This window comes from Scatophagus argus, chromosome 19 (genome assembly GCF_020382885.2).
Source record: "Scatophagus argus isolate fScaArg1 chromosome 19, fScaArg1.pri, whole genome shotgun sequence".
Taxonomy (NCBI): domain Eukaryota; kingdom Metazoa; phylum Chordata; class Actinopteri; family Scatophagidae; genus Scatophagus; species Scatophagus argus.
Window position 1 is genome coordinate 858,484 of NC_058511.1, and position 25,521 is coordinate 884,004.

The window sequence follows — 25,521 nt, forward strand, 5'->3', positions numbered from 1 at the left end:
CTAGTGGTCACAGGGGGAATTACAGTTTTGTTTGTACAGTTTCAGTTTTGTACAATAAAAATTGAATGTGATTCCTCCTCAGGAGCCATACAGCAGCAGCACCAGTGATGTTTTCATCAGCGGGCTGGACTCTGGCCTGGTTAGCTGCAGCATGCTGTGGACCTCCAACCCTCTTCGCACTCTGAACCAGAACCAGAACCAGTTCCCAGCAGCTCAGTGTGGCTCTTCCAGAAGCCTGAACCTGAACCAGAGCAGCGACGTTCAGCGGCAGAACGTCTACGACAGCTTCATGCAGGAGCTGGAGACAGGCTGCAGCAGCACAGCCGACCCGACCGATCCGTCAGAGGGTGGTGGAGAGGAGGAGGAGGAGGAGCAGGAGGAGGAGGAGGAGGAGATGGATGGGGAGGTGGAGGCAGGAGGAGGCGAGCAGCTGGATGTCCTGTTTGAGAAGGAGCAAGGTGTGGTGCGACGGGCTGGATGGCTCACCTTCAAAGCTCTTCTCACTGTCAACAAGGACAGGAAGCTGGAGCTGGTGGCTCGCCGCAAGTGGAGACATTACTGGGTCACACTGAAAGGTACGTCCCACCACCTGGACGGGCAGCGTGGAGATAAGTCATTGACTGTCTATGTCTGCTACTCAGCATTTACCAGACATCCCTCTGTGTGACCCGATGTCACCGAGACAGTCACGTTGCATTGTGGGTAATGTAGGCTCTGGGTTTTGATGAGAATATGGTGAATAAGAAAGATGCTGCGTTTTGATTCTTTGTTAAAACGGTCCATCGTGAGTCTCAAAAGGTTTTCAGAGTGTGATGATACACCTGTTCAGTCCCTCGCCTTGACCAGCACAGGACCTCAGTCAGAAGAAACTGATCCTGTCAGTCTGAAAGACCGTTTGTCAACAGAAAGGCACGCTTTGTCATCAAACTGTTTGAGAATCAGACTGTGAAAATTGGAAACATTAAACACCAACCCGTCGTGTCAGTGAAACGTTGTAGAGTTAGCATGTTAGCTAGCTCACGCTACAGAGTGACTCTCCTTTCTCATAGCTGCAGCCGCCAACATGGACCGACTCCCTTTTCATTCCTTCCTCTGCCGGGCTGACAGCTGCTGAGTGCTGGGACTTTTGATTTGGGTTTACTGGAGCTGACGTGAACTCTGTCTGGGTGGTGGATGATGGGAGTAACTGATTATGCTGTATCCTCAGGTTGCACTCTGCTGTTTTACGAGACATACGGGAAGAACGTGAGCGGCGAACAGGAGCTTTCTCCTCGCTACGCTCTGCTGGCTGACGACAGCATCGTCCAGGCCGTCCCAGAACATCCCAAGAAGGAACACGTGTTCTGCCTGAGCAACTCGCACGGAGACGTCTACCTGTTCCAGGTGAGAACACGGCTCACACACACACCTGTGTTTCTGTCTGTGTTTACTGTTGAGCAGGAATCCAAAAATCTGCAGTCATACGATTCACACACAAGCAGAACCACATTTTAATCTCCTGTTTCTGTGCAGCACTTCCACAGTATCTTCTCGTCTCTGTTCTTTCTATATTCGAGTCCTCGGTTTTCTGCAGCTTGTCTGACTCTTGATTGTCGGCTGTGTTTCTTTTCCCACCGTACTCCTTCAGTTTGACTCAACAGGACGCAGGGTTGTGGCTTCGCTCCAGCGCAGAACCATGAGCCTCACCACAAACATGCACAGAGCCTGAGCCCACTGCAGGGTTTTCTCTGCGTCTTTTTGTACTTGCTGAATGCTGTATTTCTGCCTGCTTCACACCACTGAGCTCCTCTGGAGACAAAGCTAACGCTAAAGCTAAGCCTTTTCCAGTAGACGGCAGCTAATAGACTTGACTGCATATGAAAGCAGTAAAATGTAAAACAGACTGACAAAAAATGTAGCTTTTTCTTGCTCATCAAGCCACTGAGTTAAGAAGAAAGAAAGAAAGAAGAAAAGAGAACAGGAAATAGTAATACTGCCAATATTACTATTGCCAATCAGGGCCACAGTCCAGCGACTTGAAGAGGGTCAGAGGTCACAGAACTGGTCTGAAAATAGATGCCACACGTTTCCTGCGTCCCTCCCGGCAGCAGCGCTGTTGACCTCAGATTTACCAAGGGAGCGTTTATCTTCTTCTTTTTACGAGCTCAGAAAGCTCTTTTATTCCCAGAGTAACTCGCACTCCTCGAGCTGTGGAGTGTGTGTACAGACACTCAGATCACACCGAGGAGGAGGAGGAGGAGGAGGAGGAGGAGGAGGAGGAGCGCTGCCGAGGCGTCGAGGAGCTTTTGTCAGGAGCTGAAAGGAGTAGAAGATGGATGGTGGAGGAGGGTGGAGGAAGGTGAAAGCCCTCTAATGGGAGTCACAACACCCGACTAATTACTGCAACAAAAGCTCCTGTGTACGACAACGAGCTGCTGGATTAGTGTCACGGAACGAGAGCTGCTCTTCTGCATTTGACCGTTCTGATGTTAAGTTCTCATTAATGTTTAAAGTCTCGCAGGAAGTAAACAGTATTTTAAAAGTCCTACATTCACTGTGAGTTTTAAGGCTGGGACTGTAAAGAAGACTTTGAAACAGCACCCAGACCTTCATGTCGGCTTTACAGATTGACAGAAAACATAATGAAAAAGTTTCAAGTTTCATAAATATCCAAATAGGTAAACATCTGAGAAGCTTTCCTGTGGAACAGACACAACAAATACGTCTCAGAGCATCTTAATGTTCCGGTTTGTCGACGCTGAGCTGATTTTACATGCTTTGGGTATGACTGAGTACGTTAGCATTTCATGTGAAATCTAACTAGTAGCTGCAGTAAAAAGTATTATGTTTACCCCTGGAGTATCTCAAAGCTGTACTTAGGTACAGTACTTGAGTGAATGTTTCTCCGTACTCTGCGTCCGCCTAATGCAGCTTTGACTTGCTGCTGTCCGTCTCCCCTGCAGGCCACCAACCAGACCGACCTGGAGAACTGGGTGACGGCGATCCACTCGGCGAGCGCCTCGCTGCTGGCCAAGCGTCAGGGGAGGGACGACACGCTGCGCCTCCTCCGCTGCCAGAGCCGCTCGCTGCTGCACAAGATCGACATGGACGGGAAGATGAAGAAGATGGCCGAGCTGCAGCTGTCCGTCATCAGGGAGCAGAAGAACAGGAGGGCTGTGGAGACGCAGGTCAGTGGCTTTAAGGCGGCCCGGCCTGAGGGTCACAGGTTCGCTTCCAGTTGAGGTTCAGTGGCACCAGCGAAGCCCAGAGCTGCGCTGATCGAAAAACTGTTTCCATTATCGATTTCATAAAACATTTCAGTCAGCTGGACGTAAACATTTGTGGTTTAGAGTCACAAATCGTTGCAGAATATTTTATTGTTTATTTAAAAACTGTTCCAATAAGCTGAAGTGCCAGTTTTTCCGTTCATTTGTGAGACCTTCTTCTGTGCTCAAGGCCTTTTCCTGCTAAGTGAAGGTGGACCCTGAGCTCAGGTGAAAGCTGCAGGCATCTCGTGAAGCTGTTAGCGTCCAGCTGGCGGAGCAGGAGGAAACTCTCCGCTCTCAGACGTCTTTACCTAACAATCAGCCTCCAGGATGTTCTGGCAGCTGCAGAGCAGAAAAATGTCCGAGCTCAGACTCACGTGGAGTCCGCTTTAATATCTGTTCCAGATGTTTGGGGCTGTTACCGGCAGCCTGAAACAACAAACGCTTTCCTGCTCACGACGGACACAGATGACGCAGTGACATCACCAAGCAAATGTCGAAGTGGTGACGGCAGCATAAAAACCCAAAGCTGGCCGAGGGCGAGAAGAATCTCGCCCTCGGCAGCCCCGGGAGGTCTCATCCACCCGCTTCTGCTGCAGCCTACAACCCCTGCGTTTGTGTTTTGTGCTTCAGTGTGTCAGTACGGGATGTATTGTTTTATTATGGGATGTATTGGGTTTAACTGCCCCTCGTGATCGATGGGCTAAACGGTCTGAAATGTGATGTTCAGCAGCTCACTGTGATGGTTCATATTACATGATGTGAGGCAGCATGACGTCCTAAGACATGAGCACGAGGACTCATAGCTTTGTTAGACAACACGGTCCAGTGGGACCTGCAGTGCTGCATGTGCTCAGTACTGGACTCTTTAGTTGGGACTGAAAAACTGGGGATTAAAATGGTGAGTAGTTGATTCATATCAAAGGTTAAATTAAAGTTGCAGTGGTGACACGTTGATCTAAATTACAGTAAATGTGAGGAAAGACAAAATGAATCATTTAGCAGCTGGTTCATCTTTTTCTGTGAACTGTGAAACTGATCCCAGAGCTGCTGTTTGAACTGCTTTAACTGCAGATTACAGGCTAATCTTAGGAGGGGGGGTGAAGGGGCAGAGGGGAGAGGGGGAGGACGGAGGGAATGGGGGGGCTGAGGGGAGACTGGGAGGGGGCAGAGGGGGAGGACGGAGGGGAGACACGCTGGAAAATGGAGAAGAGCCATAGTTTGGTTTTTGTAATGAGGATGTCAGTTTATTTCTATTTTAAGTTTAAGTGCTTGAGCCGGTGTGGGAAAGAGTCAGAGAGGGGAGGAAGAGGAGGGGGGAGGAAGATAGAAGGGAGGACAGATGAAGAGGGGGAGGAGAAATTCCTTTTGTTGCTCTTCTGATCAAACAAAACAACTTCCTCACATAAGGAAGAGACAACATATTAACATGAGCACCACACCAACTTCCTCCTGGTGCACAGAGAACCAATAGAACAGCGACATTCAGAGCGATGAGCAGCCAATCAGGAGCTCGCAGAGGGCTGCTGTTTCTGTCCTTCGACACACAGAGACTTAAAGCTGCTCTAACAGCTCCGGTCAGTGTTCAAAGTCGACGCATGATGACTGACGGCGCAGGATTCTTATGAGTCTTGTTGTGTTCAGATCCAGCAGTGGGAGCAGAACCTGGAGAAACTGAACCTGGATCTGTTCCGCCTGCGCTGCTACCTGTCCAGCCTGCAGGGCAGCGAGCTCCCGAACCCCAAGAGCCTCCTCGCTGTGGCCAGCCGGCCCTCCAAGAGCCTGCTGGGACGCCTGGGAGTCTTCTCTGTGTCCTCCTTCCACGCCCTGGTAAGAACCGCCGCCACATCACCTTCCTCTTCTGTCGCTAAACGGCGAACCTCTCACACCGGACGTCTCATCTCTCCTCAGGTGTGCAGTCGAGATGAGCCGACGCTGAGGGGTCGGACTCTGCTGGGAGGAGGCCACAGGAGGAGGGGCCTGCCGTCCTCCCTGAAGGCTCTGGACGGACTGGAGAGACGCGACAGGGACGGCAGACACATCACGTCCCAGGTAATACACCACATCACACATCGCAGTCCGAGGTCAGGAGTTCCTTCAGCGCTCCAACTGTGGGTAATCAGCCAGCTGAGGTTCCCATCGTCCTCGGCCCCTGAGGGCCCCTCCAGATAAACAGGAGTCGGAGCGAGCAGAGGAGGCGGATCTCCCTGCAGCTGACACACCTCAACGCTGTGACGCGTGTCAGCAGTCTGAATCAAAGCTTCGTGTCGCTTCTGTTCCGGTCCACATTGTAGGCCCAAAAGCATGAGGACACCCTGGTTAGCTTGGGACGTTTCTGCTCCACCAGATGTTTGTCTCCTGTCTCTGTCCTGCTACAAGTTTAACATCCAATCAGCTGGTAGTTTGCTTTGTTTTACAGAAAACCCAGCAGTCAGAGAGTTCAGTGTGTTCTGAGGATGTAAAAGTCAGTAGTTGGAGAAACTGTGCAGTTTTAAAATCCAGTTTCTGTTCAAGGCGAAGACATCATTTTTGTAATTTTAGCCGTGACTTCAAACATCTGCTTCTGGCTCATAAGCTGAGTGCGTCTGACTGAGCAACTGAACTGCTCACTTTGTGTGTAAATGACCTCAGGAAACAGACGTTCCCTCTTACAAACATGCGTGTGTCTGACAGCACATGGGCGTGGGAGAGCGTCGACAGGAACGCCGTACCTGGAAACATGTTTTCCTTTGGGTGTGCTTTGATTCCTGACCGCTTCCTTCCAAACAGATTCACAGCATCAGCACTGACTCTGAGTCCACTCTGAGATTCTGCGAGCTGGTTTTGTGGATCTGTTCTCAGGTCTGATCGGGGAGGTTTCTGGGCAGACCCACACACACACTCACTCTGATCTCTGAAGGACATGTGGAGTCAATTGCTGCGTCTCTGCAGGAGACAAACAGCTGTCTTCGTCCGGGAGACGTTTGTTACTGTAAGGAGGTTCGCTCCTTCCACAAAACACTCGCAGTCCGCCGTCTGTCAGCACAAAAAGCTTCAAGTGTGCAGTGAAGGGTTTCAGCCGGCGTCATCCGGCAGCGCCGTTTTTATCTACTTTTCCCGCTCGTCCTGCGGCAGAGATCTCAGTTCATCGGTGAGACGGACGAAAGAATCCCAAATATAAAGTTTCACTACAGGATTTGAATGTTTGAGGACGTCGAAACAAGAACGGACACGAGCTTCCTGTCGCAAATGGAAACTTGAATTCAAAACCACAGATGGAGGACATGAAGTGAAATGAAGTCACGCGTCGCACAGAGAGCTCAGGGTTCTGGTTCTGGTTGAGTCATGACTGCAGCGTGCTGACGATGTGTTTACTGACTGTCGGTGGTCCTCAGACTCCAGACGGACTGCAGCTCCTCTGCACAAACCTGTAATTTCAGCACAGCTCAACCCCTCATTCTTTTTCCCACGATTCCCTGGGTCTAATTGTGGTTTTGATCCGGAAAAGACTTTAGTATCAAAGTCCTTTTCTTTCCGCGACTCATCGTTTTTAATTAAGTCTAAATATAAACTGACACGGCGTTTTCAGTGTGTGAAAAGCAGCTGATCCTCCTCGTCTGAGAAGAGGGAACATGAAATTCTGACTTTCCACAACTTCATCCCGCCTGTCTTTGTTTACAGCGTGTTGGAGCAGAGACAGATAAAGTTGGGCCTGCATGTATGTGGACACAGTGTCCACACACTTCTGGACATGAACAGTAGTCAGTGTCATCGTCTGCTGCCACCTGTCGCTCTCTAACCCCCTGAGGAGGAGAACAAAGAAGAGATGTGAGAAGAGAGGAGAAGGGGGGAGGACAGCTGTTTCATAGCAACCCGCTGATGTGGAGCAGGGGGGAGCAGGGGGGAGGAGGGGGAGGATTAAAAGGACTGAGAGCCTTTTATTCTCCCAGAATTCCTTTGTCCCTCACTGTTGATCTTTCTGCAGAGGCACAGAATGACTCCCCCACCTCCTGTCCTCACCTCCTGTCCTCACCTCCTGTCCTCCTCTGCTCTGCTCCTTTTTTAACCTCCCTCGTCCCCCGTCTTCCCCCCAGCATGACGCCTCCTCTGTGTCCTGCTGCTGTTTCATCCTTAATTGGTTTTCATTTCCATCCTCCTCTTCCTCCTGTGCGTGTGTAGATGATCTTTGATTTGAAACAGCCAATCACAATGCAGTCTGTGTCCCAGGTAGAAACTGTGATGGGGTCTTGATTCTTGTTGCGTTCAGGTGCTGGAGATAAGGTCTGATTTCTAAGGCAGTTGTTTTCTTTCGCTCTTTTGGTTTTGTTTAAATGTTCATTATGTGATCAAAACGTGCAGTTTGTTTCTTCACTGATGAACTGTTTATCTGATTTATTTTCCAATTTTCTGGTCATTTCTTCCCTTTAATGAATCACATTTATTTGTGCAAATAAATAAACCAAACCGAGGATCAAAACTAGTTTTAATTTAACTTTCAGCTGGACAGACTACAGAGGCTCGACTGTGTGTCCAATCAGAGGGAGGCGCCGCCCCCTGCAGGTCGTCCTGCAGCTGCGAAGGTGCGTTCACTGACTGCATGCTGCTACTGCATCTTCATTCATCTCACTGGAAGTTTCTGCAAAGCGCTTGTCTTTATCAGCAGTAATGATGATCGACTAGCAAGAAGCAAATGAATAAAACAGACGTTTTGAAAGAAAATACCAATAAATTCACCAATAAATTCTTGGGTAATCCGGGTTTAATCTGATCAGAGCTGCAACAATATGTCAATTAATCAGTCAAAGAGAATTAATGTTCAGATATTTACTTTAATCGTTTCAGTGATTTTTTTCAAGCACGAACAACAAAATTCTTTTGGTTTCGGCTTCTGAGATGTGATTTCCGTGCTTGTTTTCATCATATGTACGAGAAAATTGTGATGGACGTTTTATAGACAAACTGATTAGTAGAGACGATAATCCACAGATCAATCAGTAATGTGCAGATGAATCAATAATCTACAGATGAGCCAATAATCGCCGTGTCTCCTGTCGTCTCTGTTGCTCAGGTGAGCGACGAGCTGCAGCCTTCAGACGTCCACGTTTTCACTGTCGACATCAGCCGAGCCGACACTGCGAAAGACTTTGGTGAGAAAATAGTCCCACACATCACTTCACAGCTGACGTCTCAGGGAACCTAAACGGGTTCCTCACGGGGTTCGGAGGAGCCGTGGCCTAGAGGTTGGAGAAGCGGCTTGTGATCGTGATTTGATTCCCCCACCAGACGGGCAGGAAAAATTTGGGTGTGGTGGAGTGATTAATGCAATAAAACGCTCCCCCCCCCCTCCATTAGCCGGCTGATGTGCCCTTGAGCAAGGCACTTAACCCCCCAATATGCTCCCCGGGCGCTTGATGCTGCCCACTGCTCCTGTGTGTGTTTCACTGCATGTAATTTGCCGGGTGTTGCATGTGTGTGTTCAACTAAGGATGGGATAAATGCAGAAGACGAATTCAGTGTGTGTATGTAAACATATATATACTGTCAATAAAGTGATTCTTCTTCTTCTTCATGATCTGAGAATGTTTTCACAAAATCCAGCCAGCAGACGAATGAAAGCTGCCTGATGTTTGAAACGCGATGTGCCGACGTGTTCGGGTCAAACCAATCACAAGCTTTTCTTGGTTTGCAGGTTTCGCTGTGACGGGTCACGTGGACGGAGCGGGAACAAGCCACGTCTACGTCAGCGAAGTCGACCCGCTGGGACCGTCGGCACGAGAAGGTTCGGCTTCTGTTTCTGTTTAACTGCCGCTTCACGTCAACCGCCGTCACTCGGCCTCGACGCAAACAGATGGATCTGATTGGTCGATTAGAACGTCCCAGATCAGCAGGCAGCACCAAACATATCAGTGCAGCATTCACAGGGTGGGGTGATGTGGTCTCGACTGATGAACCTCAGCAGGACGATGGAGACTCTGCAGTTTGTTGTAGCTGTTTAAACGTAGAGAACTTCTGAACAGCAGCTGGAGAGCTGAAGCTAAATATTTTGTTCGATACGTTTGATGGACTTGTTAAAATCATTTGACCTTCTCGTGTTCCCATCAGGCCTCAGGGCTGGAGACGAGGTCCTGGCTGTGAACGGGGCCACGGTGTCCGGTCTGGACCTGGACCTGATGCAGAGTCTCTTCAGCCACCAGAAGCTCCGGCTGCTGATCAGGAGAGACGAGTCCCCTGACGCCATCTGGGCCGACCCCTGCCAGGCCCCGGCCCCTCCGGACCTCCAGACCTGGACCAGCACTGATTCAGGTCTGTAAACACAAGTTTACTGAATTAAGAACAGAAGTAATTTTTGATTTTGAGAGCAGACAGGAAATACTGAGAGGTTCATGATGTGGACTCCCTCAGAAACGAGCCTTTAATAGGAGAACTTCAGTTCCCCTGCAGGCCTGAAGGCAACTGCAGCTCCCAGAGGAGCTGTCACATTTAAATTAAAGGCTTTTATTGTGAAGGTCAGTCAGAACAGCAGCAGAGATGCTTTTGTTCTGGGAAAACTGCCTGCAGAACTGAACTGAAGGGAAAGAAACACGTGCACCAGTTTTTTACTGGATGAATGAGACCTTTGGCTGAATCCAGAACATCTTTATGTTCATGGAAGTTTGAAAGAGAAGGAACCAGCAAAACATATTTAGAACCCGATCTTCATTTTCACAGGTTCTTCCTTTCCAGATGGGATTCAGCTTCCTGTTTTTGATGGGGTTTCATTGAAGCCGTCTGAGGACGTCGAGCTGCAGAAACAGGTGAGACTCAGTTGTCCAGTGTGTCTGTTCGGACCTCCAGGTTATTGATTTATTGACTGATTTTTCTTTGTCACCTTTAAGACACATGCTGATACATCAGAGGGCTGTGACTGAAAGTTAAATGTGCTCTCCTCATGCTGTAGCGTTTGACTGATCTCTGATCAGTGAGTGACCGGCCTGGACGCAGATCCGTCCCCGGTGTGAGGTCTTCATGTCTCAGTCCTGGTTTGGCTGGAAAAGACACAAACACATGTTTCGTACTTTAAAGAGTAACTGAATGAATCCTTCACTGAACCCTTCCTTTCCCACAATCCCTGACACCTCCTGTGTCACATGACCAGAGACCAGGATGTTAATCCAGGCTTACAGCCTCAGCGTTGTCGCTTTGTAAAGTCTGGGCTGAGGGGATTAATGGCGTCCAGGAGAAGCAGAGAGAACTCGTAGATGTTGTTCCTGACCAGCTCCTCCTCCGGTGGGGGTCCCGACTCCCAGAGGTGACCCCTGACCCCAGCCGAGGCTTCCCCCGCGTCCTGCTCTCTGACCATGGGAGGCCTGTGCTGGGTGCTGCCGCTGGAGGAGGAGGAGGAGGGGGGAGGGGAGGTCGGCCTGGCGGAGCAGCTGGCGGGGCTGCTGGACGAGGCGACCTGCTGCCTGAGCCGGCGGCGGCCCGACGACAGGCTCGTCCTGCTGGTAAACAGACGCAGTCAGGCTGAGGCTGCAGATCGGTGGCGTCCTCGTGCTGGACTTTTAGCTCAGTTCAAAGTGCACTGGTTGTCTGTGACAGGGTTTTTAAATGTTATTAGTCCTTTGTGATGGCAGCTGTTAGAAGTTATTTTCCACAAATACAAAATGTGCAGAAAACGAAGCAAGAAATCAAAACACGTGTGAGTGACGAGCAGAGATGAAACATTTCTTCTGCTTCTGCTGCGTTTAAGGACCCCTTTTTACAGTCGTTCGTCTCCATGTTGAGTTGTTTCCTCTGTGGCTTGAAACAGCAGCTGTGGGTGGATGTTTCTCTCCGCTCTGCGTTGACCTGGTTGGATGTGGTCTTGGGGCGTAGACTCAGATTCAGACCAGATGAGTCCGTCCTGGAGGTTAAAAGTGCTGTAAATGTGAAGCGTCCCGCTCTGTTATCGCTGTGTGGCTGCAGGTGAACTGAATTTATGAGCCTGTCAGCAGTTCATTAGGGTGCGGCGGCTCAGACTACTACCATGCCTTTGTTCTGTCCCCCATCAGAACGTGGATCGGGTCTGCTCCCTCTACCAGACCTTCCCAGCGGGCCGAGCGGCAGAGGCCGACGTTCCCAGGAACCCGTACGGCCGAGAGGTCGGCCTGCAGCCGGCGAGCCCCACCCACCTGAGCGTTTGTCAGCGTCTGCGTAAAGTCATCCAGGAGCTGGTCGACACCGAGAAGTCCTACGTCAAGGTCGGTGCTACTGCAGTAATACTACAGCAGCTCGTAGTACTGCTCACGCTGCTCTACTTTTATCCCACCCTGCACCAAGGCTGTTGCTCATGGAGGACTGCTGGCTTCTCTGCTCTAACATTTAATTCAGGATTCATGCAGGACCGATGACACAGTATGACAGACTGTAATGCAGATGAACAAAGTCGTAAAAATAGAAGAAAATAAAACCTGACGTGTGTTAATGTGATTCACCTCAAACTCGCTTTCTGCACCTTTTCGGAAATGCTTTTAATTTGTTACGTGGTCACTCTTTCATTCGTCACCTTCATGTTATTTTATTCATTTTCGCGTGATGTTGTCCCAGAGGTTTTGCTCTTCTTTTCTGTGTTTCTGACGCCTGTCCGTCTCCCTCTGGTCTCGTCTCTGTCAGGACCTGGTCTGTCTGTTTGACATCTACCTGACCCCTCTGCAGAAGGAGACCTTCCTCAGTAAAGAAGAGGTAAGCGCAGACCAACGTTCGGTCGGCCGGGACGCCGGCTCGTTGTTGCCTTCTCTGACTGCAGCGTCTCTCTCCCTCAGATGGAGGCGCTGTTCGGCAGCCTGCCCGAGATGTTGGACTTCCAGAGAGTCTTCCTTCAAACTCTGGAGGAGAGAATCGCGTCCTGCCCCGACTTCAGTGCCCTGGAAACACCTGGACAGTTCAAGGTAAATGATTTTCACACATCTTTTATTGGTTTCGGCGGATTCCATTGGCCCCGTCTGAGTGCTCTTACGTTGTCTCTCTCCTTGCTGTCAGAAACTCCTCTTCTCATTGGGCGGATCTTTTCTCTACTACGCCGATCACTTCAAACACTACAGCGGCTTCTGTGCAAACCACATCAAAGTCCAGAAGGTCCTGGAGAGAGGTGATCTGTCACACCACACGAGGCCAAACCCTCAGTCACATCATCCGGACCCTGATCCGAGTCCACCTCAGACAGCTTCTGTGATCTGATCATTAAACAACGATTTGGTTTTCACAGCAAAGACAGATGGAGCCTTCAAGCACTTCCTGGAGACAAGGAATCCAACCAATCAGCACTCGTCCTCTCTGGAGTCGTACCTGATCAAACCTGTTCAGAGAGTCCTGAAGTATCCACTGCTGCTCCGAGAGCTGGTGTCTCTGACTGACCCCGAGAGCCCTGAACACACACACCTGACAGGTACGACACACACACACACCTGACAGGTACGACACACACACACACACAAACCTGAAAGGTATGACACACACACACACACACACACACACACACACACACACCTGACAGGTATGACACACACACACACACACACACACCTGACAGGTACGACACACACACAAACCTGAAAGGTATGACACACACACACACACCTGACAGGTATGACACACACACACACACACACACCTGACAGGTACGACACACACACACCTGGTTGAAGCTGTACTGACTCAGTGTTAAAGTGCTGAATGTTCCTGACCTGTAGTTCCCCTGCTGTCCACACAGAGGCGCTGAGGGCCATGGAGAAGGTGGCAAGTCACATCAATGAGATGCAGAAGATCTACGAGGATTACGGCCCCGTGTTCGACCAGCTGGCTGCGGAGCAGAGTGGACCTCACAAACAGGTACAGACATGTCACGCACACACACACACAGCCATGTTATTAGCAGGAGGGCTGCAGTCAGTGCTGATCATTGTCACTGATTATTGATGACTTTTCCAGTGTGACCAACAGCATCTTTTCCCCACTTGCTCATCGCTCCTTCAGGTGACGGAGATCTCGATGGGGGAGTTTCTGGTCCACTCGTCGGTGGTGTGGTTGAATCCGCTTCCTTGTCTGGGACGCCTGAGGAAAGACCCCGAGCTCACGCTGTTCGGTGAGTACCGACACACACTCTGAGTGCAGCTGGCAGCAGGAGTGTGTGAGCGCTGAGTAACGCCGTGTTTCACCCCTCAGTGTTCAAACGGGCCGTCATCCTGGTGTACCGTGAGAGCACCAGGCTGAAGAAGAGGATGGTAGGTCTCCTTCATCCTGTCCTGAAGAGTCTTAAGAGTCTTTGTTTGCTTTGTGTTTCTGAATAAATCCGGTTTCCTGTCCCACAGACCGGCTCCCGCTCCGCTGACCCCGACCCCTTCAGGTTCCGCTGGTTAATCCCAGTTTCTGCAGTTCAAGTCAGACCGGCCAACATGACAGGTGAATGACCAATCACAGGCCGTCCAGCAGGTGGTGCTGTGATACTGTGGTCTGACAGGCAGTGGTAGAGAGTAGAGACGCCTGTACTTCTACTGCATGCTGATACTTTAGTACTTTTGTGTGTGTTCAGGCTCAGAGAACCCGTGTGTGTGGGAGCTGGTTCACAGCCGCTCGGAGGTGGAGGGACGACCAGAGACCGTGTTTCAGCTCTGCAGCAGGTAAAACATCCCGACAAGCATCCCGACAAGCTGGTGCACTCACCGGACCGGGACCAGCTTCTCCAGTGTGATACTCTGTTTTATCTCATGATGTGTTTAAGTGTCTTTTGGATGTTTTTGTACTCAGAATAAAATTAACTGCATTAACTGATCCTGAAATGTTCTCTGACCTGAACCTCACGCTGTTTGTGTCTCAGTGGTTTGGAGACGAAGGCCAGCGTGCTGCGAGCTCTGCGCTCCCTCCTCAGAGACCGAGCGCCCGCCGGCTCCCTGAGGAGGATCAGGCTGTCGACGGCAGACAGGAGCAGCTCCTGGAGGAGGAGGCAGCGTCGCTCCAACACCCAGAGGACGACTCATCGTGAGTCGGAGGAGAGCTGCAGACCCGACGACGGCCTCATCCTGGGAGAAACCTGCTCGGAGCCTCCGCTGCCCAGCCGAGCCGCCTCCGCCTCCGAGCCTGCAGGGAGGAGGACCAGACTCTGCTCCCTGACCGGCGAGCTGGAGGCTCAGCTGCAGAGGCTGAACTTCAGTGAGGAGGAGGCGGAGCGAGGAGCAGCAGCGTCTCGGTCTGAGGAGCACGGATGGAGCTCCAGTCTGCGTCGTAGTCCTGCAGGAGAGATGCTGGACCTGCTGGAGAGAGACTTCAGTGTTCAGAGCCTGACCTCCATGACCAATGAGGACTGTTTCTTCGACTCTGTGCTGGGGACGCAGAAGGCGGCGGCGGTCCCCACGCTACAGAGCTAACGCTAACATGCTAACATGGCCAAGACAGAAGCCTCAGAGAGGGAAACTGACCTGTAAACTTGAATCAGTTTCTTCCGCGTGTCTCGGATCAGCAGGAAGTTCTCAGAGCTGCACGTCGGTTTCACACGGAGGTGAACGTGGTTTCAGCAGTCAGCTAACAACACCAAGAATTTATGTGACGTGAAGGCTTCGTAGGAATAAACTCAACCACAGCAGAATTTAGAGCCGCTGAGGGGGAAATAAAACCACGAAAACGTTACGGGAACACAAACACACGTCTTAATGCAAAGGGACGACTTTACATTCCAGTCAGTCAGTCTGTCATGACCGTTTTGACTGAAATTACAATCTGGAATCAAGTAGACTGACTTTCTTATGTAATTATGACATTTTCTCGTGAAGTGATGATTTTTAACGTATCGCTTATTTTTTCCCCTCGCGGCGGCTGTGAACTCTGAGCTGCACCAACAGGGCTGAGAAACAAACCGCAAACCCCCAAAGCACTTTCAGGATCGACGGCTAAGATTCTTTATGAAGACGATACGGTGGTTTTAAGTTCAAAGTCTGTGGGACGAAATAACTTCGAGTGACCCTGAAAACAAGGCAGAAGAAGCAGGAGGTCAGTTCTGTGTGGATTTCAGGAAGCTCTGCCTGGACTCTTCGTCATATGCACGTTGTAAAAACGTTTTCCTGTACAATTTGTTCTCTCGACAAAAGCAGTTTGGACTGAAGCTGCTGGATCGGATCCAAGTATCTGTAGGACTGACTGACTGTATTTATATGAGCTGTTAAAGTATTTGGTAATTTATTTTTCTTAAATGTTTGTCTGTTGTTTTAATGGCAGTCCAATAAACGACAAAGTCTGTAATTTAACGTTCATTGTTCTCAGTTTTTCTTCTGTGACTGTCAGTAAAAACAGCATCCGTAGAAACTTATTAAAACAGAATAAACACATAAATGGCTCCAAACAGTTCGTCTGATGTAATCCAGATCTCCGTGGCCCCAAACTGATCTAAAGAAATTATTTAGACCAAGTGTACACATGATCGAGCACCAGCTTTTAACCTTTTAGCTTAGCTAACCTTTTAGCTTAGCAGCTACAGTGAAGATGTTATCTTAAATAACTTCATTTCAAATCAGTTTGGGGTCTCAGAGACTTAAATCACAGCTGAGAGGCTGGAAACCTTTAAGATCAAAACATCATACTGTGTGTTGATGTTTAGCAGCCATTTAGTTATCCACATTCACAATTTGAGCATATTAGCATGCTAACATTAGCTAACCATCGGTAAACTCAGCTGAGGCTGAACGTCATCAGGATCAGGATCAGCAGAGTAACTACAGTGTGGACCACAGTGTGTGTGTGTGTGTGTGTGTGTGTGTGTGTGTGTGTGTTCTTTGTTCTGCTGTCCCTGAAGAGGACAATGAAGCGGTTGGTGTTTGTGTTCCCACTGAAGAACATTAATCCAGATTACATTAATCCAGATTACATTATCAGTGTGTGTGTGGGTGTGTGTGGTTCTGGTTAGTGTTTGTAATCTCTTTTAATTTGACTTCTTTTCTGTGTCCCAGGATGCTCCAAATTCTGTTACTATGACAAAGAAATGAAAAGCTGAAAAGGACTGAAGGTGTGTGAGTCACTCCAGCTCTCGTTGCCATAGTAACCGCTGTATGGAGGACAGAGGAAACACTGAAACAGGGCAGCCTGTGATGGAGGACAGGAGGCTCTCTGATGAACAACAGTCCAGCTGTGAACTCCGTGTTTTCAGTGATTTTCTTACCTGTTGCAGGGGCGCCTGCCCTGCCTGTAGTACCACTCTGTACCACTAGAGGCGCTAGTCTGACAGTCGGGAGGTGCACAAAACAGTTTAATGCCTTTGAGGGGTTTTTTATCGATGAAACAGAAGTGAATGTTTTGAAGCAGCAGGATGAGTCTGTCCTCAGGTGTTACCAGCTCACCTTTATTCCACATGAGCTTTGTGTTCAGCTCTCGTCAGGAGGACAAATGTTGTTTGTTCAGCAGGAATGTGCTGAACTGGACGTGTGTGTGTGTGTGTGTGTGTGTGTGTGTCCTCTCAGTCACTGCAGGAGGACGAACACGTCACATCTCGGTCAGCCGGTGAGTTTGTAGTTTTTTTTATTTGTTTTAAAAAAGCAGCTTTTCTTCTCTGGGATTCGAACACGTGACACGACGTGATGATGATAAATCGAATGCACTAATTATTCTTATTGTTTTCCTCCTCGGCTCCAAATTGGAATATCAGAGAAGACAAAACCACTGAAGCCTTAACAAGATGTGTGTGAGTGTGTGTGTGTGTGTGTGTTCAGCTGAGACAAAGCAGTTCATTTCTATTCATTTATATTAGTGTCTGTGAGCTGATTGATGGCTAATGGGGCCTCAGGGGGGCTCGGGGGCCTCGGGGGGCCTCGAGGGCCTCAGGGGGTTTCTGTCAGATGGTTTAATTCGGCTCGATCATCTCTGCGACTGCGGGGGTCAAGGGTCAAACTGGCTTCAGCGTGAGGCTGATTTCAGCCATGTTGGATGGAGGAGGGACTTCTTCACGTGTAATCAAAGCCTCCTCCTCACCTGCTCTTCAGGTGTGGCGATGACGTTTGATCAGAGCAGAAACGTTGGCCTCAGTGAGGACGAAACGCATTTTAACCTGAAGTGAAGACGAGCTGCCGTCTGTCAGGCGTTTGATTTCCTGCTCTGTGTGTGAAGTCCTGACTGCTGGGACGTCAGACTCTCACCTTTCATCTGTCTTTTCTCTGTAGACGAAGATGATGATGATGATGATGAGGCTGAATGTTCTGCGGATTCTTCCTTTAATCTAAACTTTCTCCACAACAACAACAACAACAACAACATGGAGACTGAAAGACACATCAACTTCCTGTTTGTAAAAGAAAAACGACAACCAAACAAAATACACAAACTGAGAAACAAAAACACAGCAACAACAACACAAACATCCAAACAAAGATTTCAGTTTCCTCAGTAAATTAAACAGATAAAGTAAAACAAATACAAACCAAAAGATTAACAAGAACCAAGAAAACTAAAGAAACAAAAAAGTAAACAAAAACACCAAATTAAAAATCCACAAATTTGAAGCAAAGCAACACACACACACACACACACACACACTCACACACACACACACACTTCATCCCTGTGGCTGAAATGTGCAAGAAAAATACCAAAGAGCTTCAGAAATATTAAACAGACACCACAATTAATTAATTTAACTGACAAAAGATGTGAAAATAATTGGCCAACCTGCAGACAGAAAACTCACCATCATCATCATCATCATCATCATCATCATCATCATCACCATCATCATCATCACCATCATCATCATCATCACAGGGCAGGCGTAGGCGACTCGACTGTCATTCATTTCTTCTTTCAAAATCTCATAATTATTATTGTCTTCTACCGACGGTGCGTTCAATGACGCTCTGATTTTGAATGCAGAAAACACTTCTTTTACTGTATTTTATTCTGTTGGTCGTGACAAACACTGACTTCCTGCTGGTCTGAAGACATAAGAAATCCTTTTTTTTTCAACTTTATTTGTACAACAATGTTGACACCAGAAATGCAGCTTCACGAAAAAGAGATGAAGAGCAAAACAGGACACAAAAACAGGAATAAAACTCACTCAAGGTTAACAGTAAACAGTAAGTTAAAATTACAGAGAAACAGACTGAAAAACAGACTTAAAAACAGAATAATAATTAAAGTTAAAGATAACATTACGAGTGTATTAACTGATTATAGCAACAAGGTTCTCAAAGGGATTTCATTTTGATGAGTTTTCATGTTAAATTCAGAATATTTTCAGCTTCCATTTTGTGTGTAACATAACTTTGGCGGCTCCAGCTTCTCATGTCATGTGCCCGTTGAGGTCGTGACCTCCAGCGTGGAGTCAAACGTACACTTTTCTTCTTCCTAAGTGGTCACGAGCCCAAGACGCCAGGAGCCGCAGTGCAGAACCTCCATTAGAAACGTGGCCACATTAAAGCAGCAGTAACTGCAGGTTTGGCCTCGTCGCTCCGGTGGGAAACGACGCGTCTTTGCTTTTCATTTGTTATCCTACCAACAGGACAACATTAATTAAGCAGTGTTGATGGTTGAACTGGTGCTCACAGGGACTTTACTGGGAGGTTTTCCCACAGCGAGGCTGCTTGGTGAATGCAGGAGAAAATGTGTGTTTATTGTTTGCGGTTTGGTGGAAGCTGCTCGTGTCTGTGCAGGTCTGAGGCTGATAAGAGCCAGACTGCAGGATTATGGTAATAACAGGCTGCCGCTGACTGACTGCTGGCTCCCATCACAGCCGACCGGGTGGGCGGGCTGCCGGCGCTTATCGCCGTGTTGCAGAGGGCGATTGTTCACGCAGTCACATGACGGGTGACACCTTGATTCACACTGCAGCCGGACAGAAGCACAGCTCAGCGGTTTTATCACCAAACCAGGACCAAAGTGACAAGCCGATGAGGCACGTCGTTTCCAAAGCACAAATGATCCTGTCGGTTGTCTGAAATGTGGCCGTTTTCATGAGCAAAGAACTCTGAGAAGCAGATACGATCAGTAATAATCAGTAACGAGAATCACCTTCACGCTCGCCGCATTCATCCAACGCTCCTAAAACTCTTTCTGGGACCGTTAGCTCACATAAACCACATCTAACTGGTGAGGTCCAAAGAAAACAACGAAAAGCAAATCATTTTCAGGTGAACGACTGCCTTTTGTGCGGTCGAAGGCGTCGAACAGAACCGTTTCTGCGGCGCTGTTGCACCTCGCCATCAACTCATCAGATAAGGACGCTGCTCTGCGGCTCCTTCAGCAGAACCGCTGACCTTCAGGTTAGGAACAAAAACCTGATTCCTGAACTGTTCGTTTTGTTCGTACGAAGGTTTCTTCTTTTCAGGGTGAGCTCACAGCAAGAGAAGAAAGCAAAAAGGACGCCTGGTGCATCCCTTCCAGGACGCAGAACGGGCTGAAACTGTATGTAAGGTTGCCAAGGCGACAGCAGGCGGAGGGGCGGTTAACCCACACACCCTGTGCTTTCATTCACACTGCTTCTCTGTGCTTCGTCCTCAGGAAGTCACTTCAGACAGGCTGACGAGCACACAGCACAGGTAAGATCGCAGCTTTCGTACAACTTCACTGTAAGGGGCGAGTCGCCAAGGCAGCGGCGAGCTCGGGCTGAAGACGAGACAGAACTTCAGTCCGACACAGCTGTTAGTTTGTGTTTCCTGCAGAGGAACAGCAGCTCAGCAGGAGTAAACCCGAGGGACTCTGCAGCTTTAAATGGACATAATTGAGTGTCAATGATCACCACATCAGCTGCAGAGTAACTAATGCAGGCAATCAGCGAGCTCACACACGCTCGCCCCCCCCAAAGAGAAATCAAAAACCTGAGAGAGAAAAACGCTTTCCCATCAGCAGCCTCAGCTGTGCGTCCGTCACGCTCCCACGCTCACTTCGCTTCTCATTTCTCCTGTGGTTGCAGCCCGCTGGAGCCTGTGCTGAGGAATTATCTGCTGTCAGGACCTGCCCGGGACGCCGCCGTGCCATCAGGGACCCGAGCTGGACAGGAGGGGGGGCTGAGCCATGCTGTCCGCCGCCATTCAGATCCTGGCGTTCGCCTTGGCGCTCCTGGGTGTCCTCGGCACCACTGTGGCCACACTGCTGCCCAACTGGAAGGTGAGCAGCAATGCCTGGTCCAGCGTCATGACCCCCATCTCACAGATGCAGGGGCTGTGGATGGACTGCGTCTGGTACAGCTCCGGGGTCTTCAGCTGCACCATGAAGAACTCTGTGCTGTCGCTGCCGGCGTATCTGCAGACCGCACGGGCCGGCATGGTTCTGTCCTGCATGGTGGCGTCGTTTGGACTCTGCCTCGCCTCCCTGGGGCTTAAATGTACCCGCTGGGGGGGCAGCCATCGAGCAAAGGGGCACACGGCCATTGCTGCAGGGGGGTGCTTCGTATTGGCCAGCTTTCTGTGCCTGGTCCCCGCATCCTGGTTCACCAACGAAGTCATCACCGCCTTCCTGACCACGGACGTACCAGACAGCAGCAAATATCAGCCTGGAGGAGCTCTGTGTGTGACGTTTATCTCCGCTGGCTTCCTTCTGGCTGGAGGGGTCATTTTTTGTTTGTCGTGTCCTGGAAGGAGAACAGGACGACCGGACTATCATCCCCCCGCTGACCCCGACAGGCTGCTGATGTACCGAGACGAGCAGCGGAGGCGGGAGCTGCAGACGCAGCGCATGCAGCCGAAAAACAGGCAAAACAAGACGGTTCAGCTGCACATGGATGGAGTGAAGCAGGGGAAACCTCCTCAGGGGAAACCTGACCAGGACCAGGAGCACAAACTCTACTCGTCCCCCTCCAAACTCCCTCCAAAAGACATCAAGGACAGCTACAGCCTCCAGGAGTATGTTTAAATCCCACAGCTGAGAGGGGAAATGTGGAGCTGTCGGCTGATGCTTTCTGGCTCATAGAAGGGGGGGAGGTGGGCTGGGGGAGGTCTGTTTGAGGGGGAATAATTACCAAATGCTGGAAACAGATTGTGGATTCAGCTGAATGGCTCCGAAATGAGAGGAAAAGCAGAGGACAGGAGCTCTGCGAGGACAAAAACCAAAACCTGCACGGGAACCAAACTGTAAATCTTTTAAAAACTGCCTGCAAAGCTTCGCCACACCAAAGAGCTGAACCTGCTGATCATAAAAGAAATCAGCCTGACACTGAAAGCCATCATTTTCCAGCTGTAGATTCCGTCTGAGATTAACTGGAGCTCAAGCAGGGCCGACCCAAAGCTTTCCGGGGCCGTGAGCAGGATTTAGCCACCCAATACACATGAAAAACACGTCAGGTGTGGAGAGCGACTGTAGCATGTTGGAGCTTTGAGATACGCTGTCTGATTCTACTGCAGTCTGTACAGTCCCAAAAAATTGTACAAATTTGTTTATAGCGTCAAACTCGGGAGCAAATACCTGTGACAAAATATTTAGTTAAATATTTAGTTAGTTAGTAATAAAAGTTATCATCTGGCATTGCTAATCCTGCTTCCCGAACAGGATATACAGAGCAGAACCTCACACCCAGGTGTAAATGTTCCGTAGATAACTGATAAAAAACGTTAGCTTGCTAACATACGACACGTTCAGGGTAACGGCGGAGACGGGAGTACCAGTCTGACGTGACACTCGGTCACAATGCTGAGAATTTAAATCACACAAATTTAAAATGTACCTCAAATCACTGTATCATGTTGGTTAGCTTAGCATAATCAACCGACAGCATGTTGTCACTTTTTAATGTGCAGTTATCAATAATAAATATGAAACATCCAGTTAGACTTTCAAAATAAAGTTTGCTACTTGGTTAGTTTTAAGAAAAAAAATCATGCATGTGATTAAAATAAGGACGTTAGGTAAGTTATGAACGTAACTCGGATAAGCTGGACGCGTTTGGCCCGTCCGGCCTCCTCGGCCACCTCCTGAATCAGATTTTGTCGCTGTTGGTGCTCCTGTGCCGGACAGACGCCTCCAGAAGCTCTGAAGGGCCAGCAACCAGGCCGAGATATGACAGAAATATGAACTGCTTGGTGTGATTATTGCTGTCTTTCATGGAGCACCCAAATTCAGAACAATATGGTAAACCCACAACGTTTTGAATGTATTTTGGATTTGTAGTAAATATAGAACAGCATAGTTAGCTTTTCTATGACAAATGAATGAAAATCAACAGAAAACGTCCTGGAAGACTTTCGTTCCAGAGAGCAGAGCCCAGCAGAGGCTGAGATGCTCGGCCGGTTCAGGTCTGCTTTGGCTCGACCCTCCACAGCCTCACTGCATGCCGCCTGTGCTTTACATGCTGCCTGAGTTTAGCTGCTGTCGTAGACGCTGTGCCTGAAGCAATAAAAAACGCTGCTGATCTCCAGAAATTCACTGTGTTGTCAACAGTCAAAATGAGTCCGCATCCAAAGCGCCAGAGCGACGGCGTCCACTCCGTCTTTTCCCAGCAGTTCAGGGGGGAGACGAGCGTGGAGAGAGGTAATGATGCTCTTTGCTTTCCCATTATCCTCTCACCACGGTTGGATGCACACTGCGCACGCACACACACACACACACACACACACCCCTCCACTGCTGTCCTCCAGCTGTATGAAAAGGACGTGCAGTCGTTTGCAGGACGTAACTTAAAGCCTGATGGAGGCTGGACAGTCCACAGTGTTGTGGACGTCTGGTGGGTGGTTGTCCTCTAACCTGAGCTGAGCTGTCAGTCAAACCTGCCAACACTTCTTGGAAATGAAACGGAAAGCCGCGGCCGGGCTGAACGCCCACGTGCTGCGTTTCAGGAAGAAACAGATTAAAACCTGAAGAGAAAATGGAGTCGAGTCGTCGGCTCTGCAGCAACGTTTCACTGTCAGAGCCAAAACACAGCTTCAGAAAAGTCACAAAGAGGACAGGAAGACAGAAACAGAAGCTTTTATGGACTCCAGCGTCCACGTAAGAGGACAAATGAAAGGTGTGTTCACACAGCCTGAACGGTTTATTTCCTGCAGGTTTGAATCTGTGACAGTAACAATAAAACAATCTCTTCTGGTCATGGATTTTGATTTCCGTTTGTTTCCTCTCTTATGTGTGCTTACGTACTTCTGAGTTAAGTTACAAACAAACAAACAAATCAGTACGGGACAGAATCCTCTCTGGGCCTTTCTGCTGGTGTTTCAAAATGTGGGAATCCGCCTCAGGTTTAAAAACCAACATCATGAGGAAAGTCACATCGAGGGCTGCACAGTCAGCTGCTGCCTGTGGGGATGGGACGCGTCTTTCAGACGGAGGTGGACGCGGTTGGATGACGTGTGGCGTTCACTGCCTGATGCAGGAGAAGAGCTTTCCAATGTGTCCACGACCCGGAGACACGGAGACACGTCCTGTTAGTCCACTACACTCGCACAGGCCAATCAGAATAGGTTACATGATGACGTGAGACATGTTCAGTATAAATCTGTGTGTGTGTGTGTGTGTGTGTGTGGAACCGCAGAACATTGTGGTTCTCCTTGATGAGTTCCGTTCACTTTGTATCCTCTCTGACCTTCATCACGAAGACGACTGAGCAGGAAGCACACAGAGAAGGAACCGCCTTTTGGACAAATTAACGATCAGCGTGGAGGTAATTTTCTGTTAAGAACATGTCGCGCACACACACACACACACACACACACACACACACACACACACACACACACACACACACTCTGAATACTTAATAAAGGCCTGTTCTATCTTATCTTATCTTAAGTGCTAATTTACAGGCCTTTTGTGAAAAACCTTTTCTGTGCTGAAGGATCAACACCAAAAGCAGTGAAAGTAAAAGCATTAATGAATTGTTAACGATGTGAGACTTTTCAGATTTCAGCGACTCTTTCTGAAGAGTGTGTGTGTGTGTGTGTGTGTGTGTGTGTGTGTGTGTGTGTGTGTGTGTGTGTGTGTGTGTGAGTGTGTGTGTGTGTGTGTATCTGCTGAAACCTGCTTGTTCTCCAGATCCCAGCAGATGAACTGGGAGCTGTGAGGCGGAGCGACTGGGATGTTCCTCACCTTAAACCAGAACACCTGACGCGCGTGTTGCATCGTTATATAAAACCACAGTCAGGTGAGTAAGTTAAGTGACATAAGTGAGAATCAGAATTACATAGAAATGTTGAGGAATACATGTTGGTGTGTTTTCTTCACTCCTCATGTCTCCTTGCAGGGACTGGGAGGATTTGGAACAATTTAAAGTCCATGACCACGTGAAGAATCCGCAGCAAGCGATGTGTACCGACGTCGTGGTCCTCGTCAGCAGTCACGTCTACATAACTGTGCAGCCTCAGGTGTTATGGGCTCCAGCGACCCTCCTGTCACAGAGTAAGTTCACCGAAACCCTCCGCTCAAACACAGCATGTTGTTACCGTGAGATCATTAGGCTCCAAACACGTGAATTACACGTCCGTACTGCCTGTTGACACGTGACCACGGACTGCGGTGTGAATGTTCACCGTTAATTTATGTGGTTTGTTCAAACAAAGACTTCAGAGCAGATCGCTTGACTGATGCGTTGGTTCTCTTTTCAAGGGATGCGACTGAAACTCCACAGAGGAAATGCAATCCTGACAGCGTGACAGTGCGGGATGCTCAGCGCAGGTGACGTGATGGATTTCTTCTTGTGATAGACATGACAAGCATGGTGAAGCACTACCTGACTGCAGAGAGGACGTCGATCCCTCCACATCAACTAGAGCCGTCTGCTGAGGGGTTGAAACCACTGAACTTTACACTAAAGCGATGGTTTTCTGCCTCAGCAACATGTGTCACCTTTCAGTCAAGGAGGCCAACAGGCATAAAAGACAAACCCTGAGGCTTCTGGCTCCAAGGTGGAAGACAACCAGGAGAATGAAGCAAAAGTGGGAGGCAAAGAGGAGACAAACGCTGAGGATGTTGAAGAAATCGGCTGTGAGTCTGTGCAGCGGACATCAGTCCACTCAGGAGGTGTCAGCGTCCAGCAAACGGGGATTCTGGATCACATCGCTCACCCCACCAAGACGTCCATTTACGACGTCCACTTTGGCAGGAAGTTGGAACGCGTGAGGAACGTCGCTGTGATAAGTTCCACTCCCCCACAGACGGCTGGAAACCTCCACATCCACGTGTACACATCCGCTGCAGGCTTTTGAAGAAGCCGTCGCCAGGATGTTAAAAGCGAAGCTGCAAAAGTCTGAAGGAAACACATCAGCTTTTTAACCAAAGTGAGGAGACTTTTCTGCAGAAGGACGAGGAAAGTTTCTGCAGACGGTGAGGCGAACATGTCGGAGTCTCACGGTGAAGTCGTCGACCTGGAGAATGAAGCAAAGCCAGAGGA

The 25,521-nt window shown here is 49.2% G+C and overlaps 2 protein-coding genes across 2 annotated transcripts in view; both read left to right on the forward strand.

Moving 5' to 3' along the window:
- LOC124050749 (rho guanine nucleotide exchange factor TIAM2-like) overlaps positions 1–15,475 on the forward strand; it is a 31,852-nt gene extending 16,377 nt beyond the window's left edge. The window contains exons 4-24 of the mRNA XM_046373558.1: positions 83–575; positions 1,208–1,383; positions 2,943–3,167; positions 4,890–5,075; positions 5,157–5,297; positions 7,724–7,804; positions 8,293–8,371; positions 8,914–9,003; positions 9,327–9,527; positions 9,933–10,018; positions 11,255–11,443; positions 11,856–11,924; positions 12,005–12,130; positions 12,222–12,330; positions 12,448–12,627; positions 12,952–13,070; positions 13,215–13,323; positions 13,404–13,462; positions 13,550–13,640; positions 13,771–13,858; positions 14,056–15,475. Of these exons, the coding sequence (XP_046229514.1) occupies positions 83–575; positions 1,208–1,383; positions 2,943–3,167; positions 4,890–5,075; positions 5,157–5,297; positions 7,724–7,804; positions 8,293–8,371; positions 8,914–9,003; positions 9,327–9,527; positions 9,933–10,018; positions 11,255–11,443; positions 11,856–11,924; positions 12,005–12,130; positions 12,222–12,330; positions 12,448–12,627; positions 12,952–13,070; positions 13,215–13,323; positions 13,404–13,462; positions 13,550–13,640; positions 13,771–13,858; positions 14,056–14,602 (3,444 nt within the window). The 3' untranslated portion in view covers positions 14,603–15,475. The remainder of the gene's footprint in view (positions 1–82; positions 576–1,207; positions 1,384–2,942; positions 3,168–4,889; positions 5,076–5,156; positions 5,298–7,723; positions 7,805–8,292; positions 8,372–8,913; positions 9,004–9,326; positions 9,528–9,932; positions 10,019–11,254; positions 11,444–11,855; positions 11,925–12,004; positions 12,131–12,221; positions 12,331–12,447; positions 12,628–12,951; positions 13,071–13,214; positions 13,324–13,403; positions 13,463–13,549; positions 13,641–13,770; positions 13,859–14,055) is intronic.
- Positions 15,476–19,060: 3,585 nt separating this feature from the next.
- Positions 19,061–22,568, forward strand: LOC124050768 (claudin-20-like). Its single transcript, XM_046373602.1, has 2 exons — positions 19,061–19,750; positions 20,125–22,568. Exon 2 carries the CDS (start codon positions 20,226–20,228, stop codon positions 21,060–21,062), a length of 837 nt encoding a protein of 278 aa, XP_046229558.1. The 5' UTR covers positions 19,061–19,750; positions 20,125–20,225; the 3' UTR covers positions 21,063–22,568.
- Positions 22,569–25,521: the final 2,953 nt, after the last annotated feature.

Bases quoted from the DNA above. Each gene is read 5' to 3' on its own strand.
- LOC124050768 (XM_046373602.1), top strand. From the start codon at position 20,226: ATGCTGTCCGCCGCCATTCAGATCCTGGCGTTCGCCTTGGCGCTCCTG.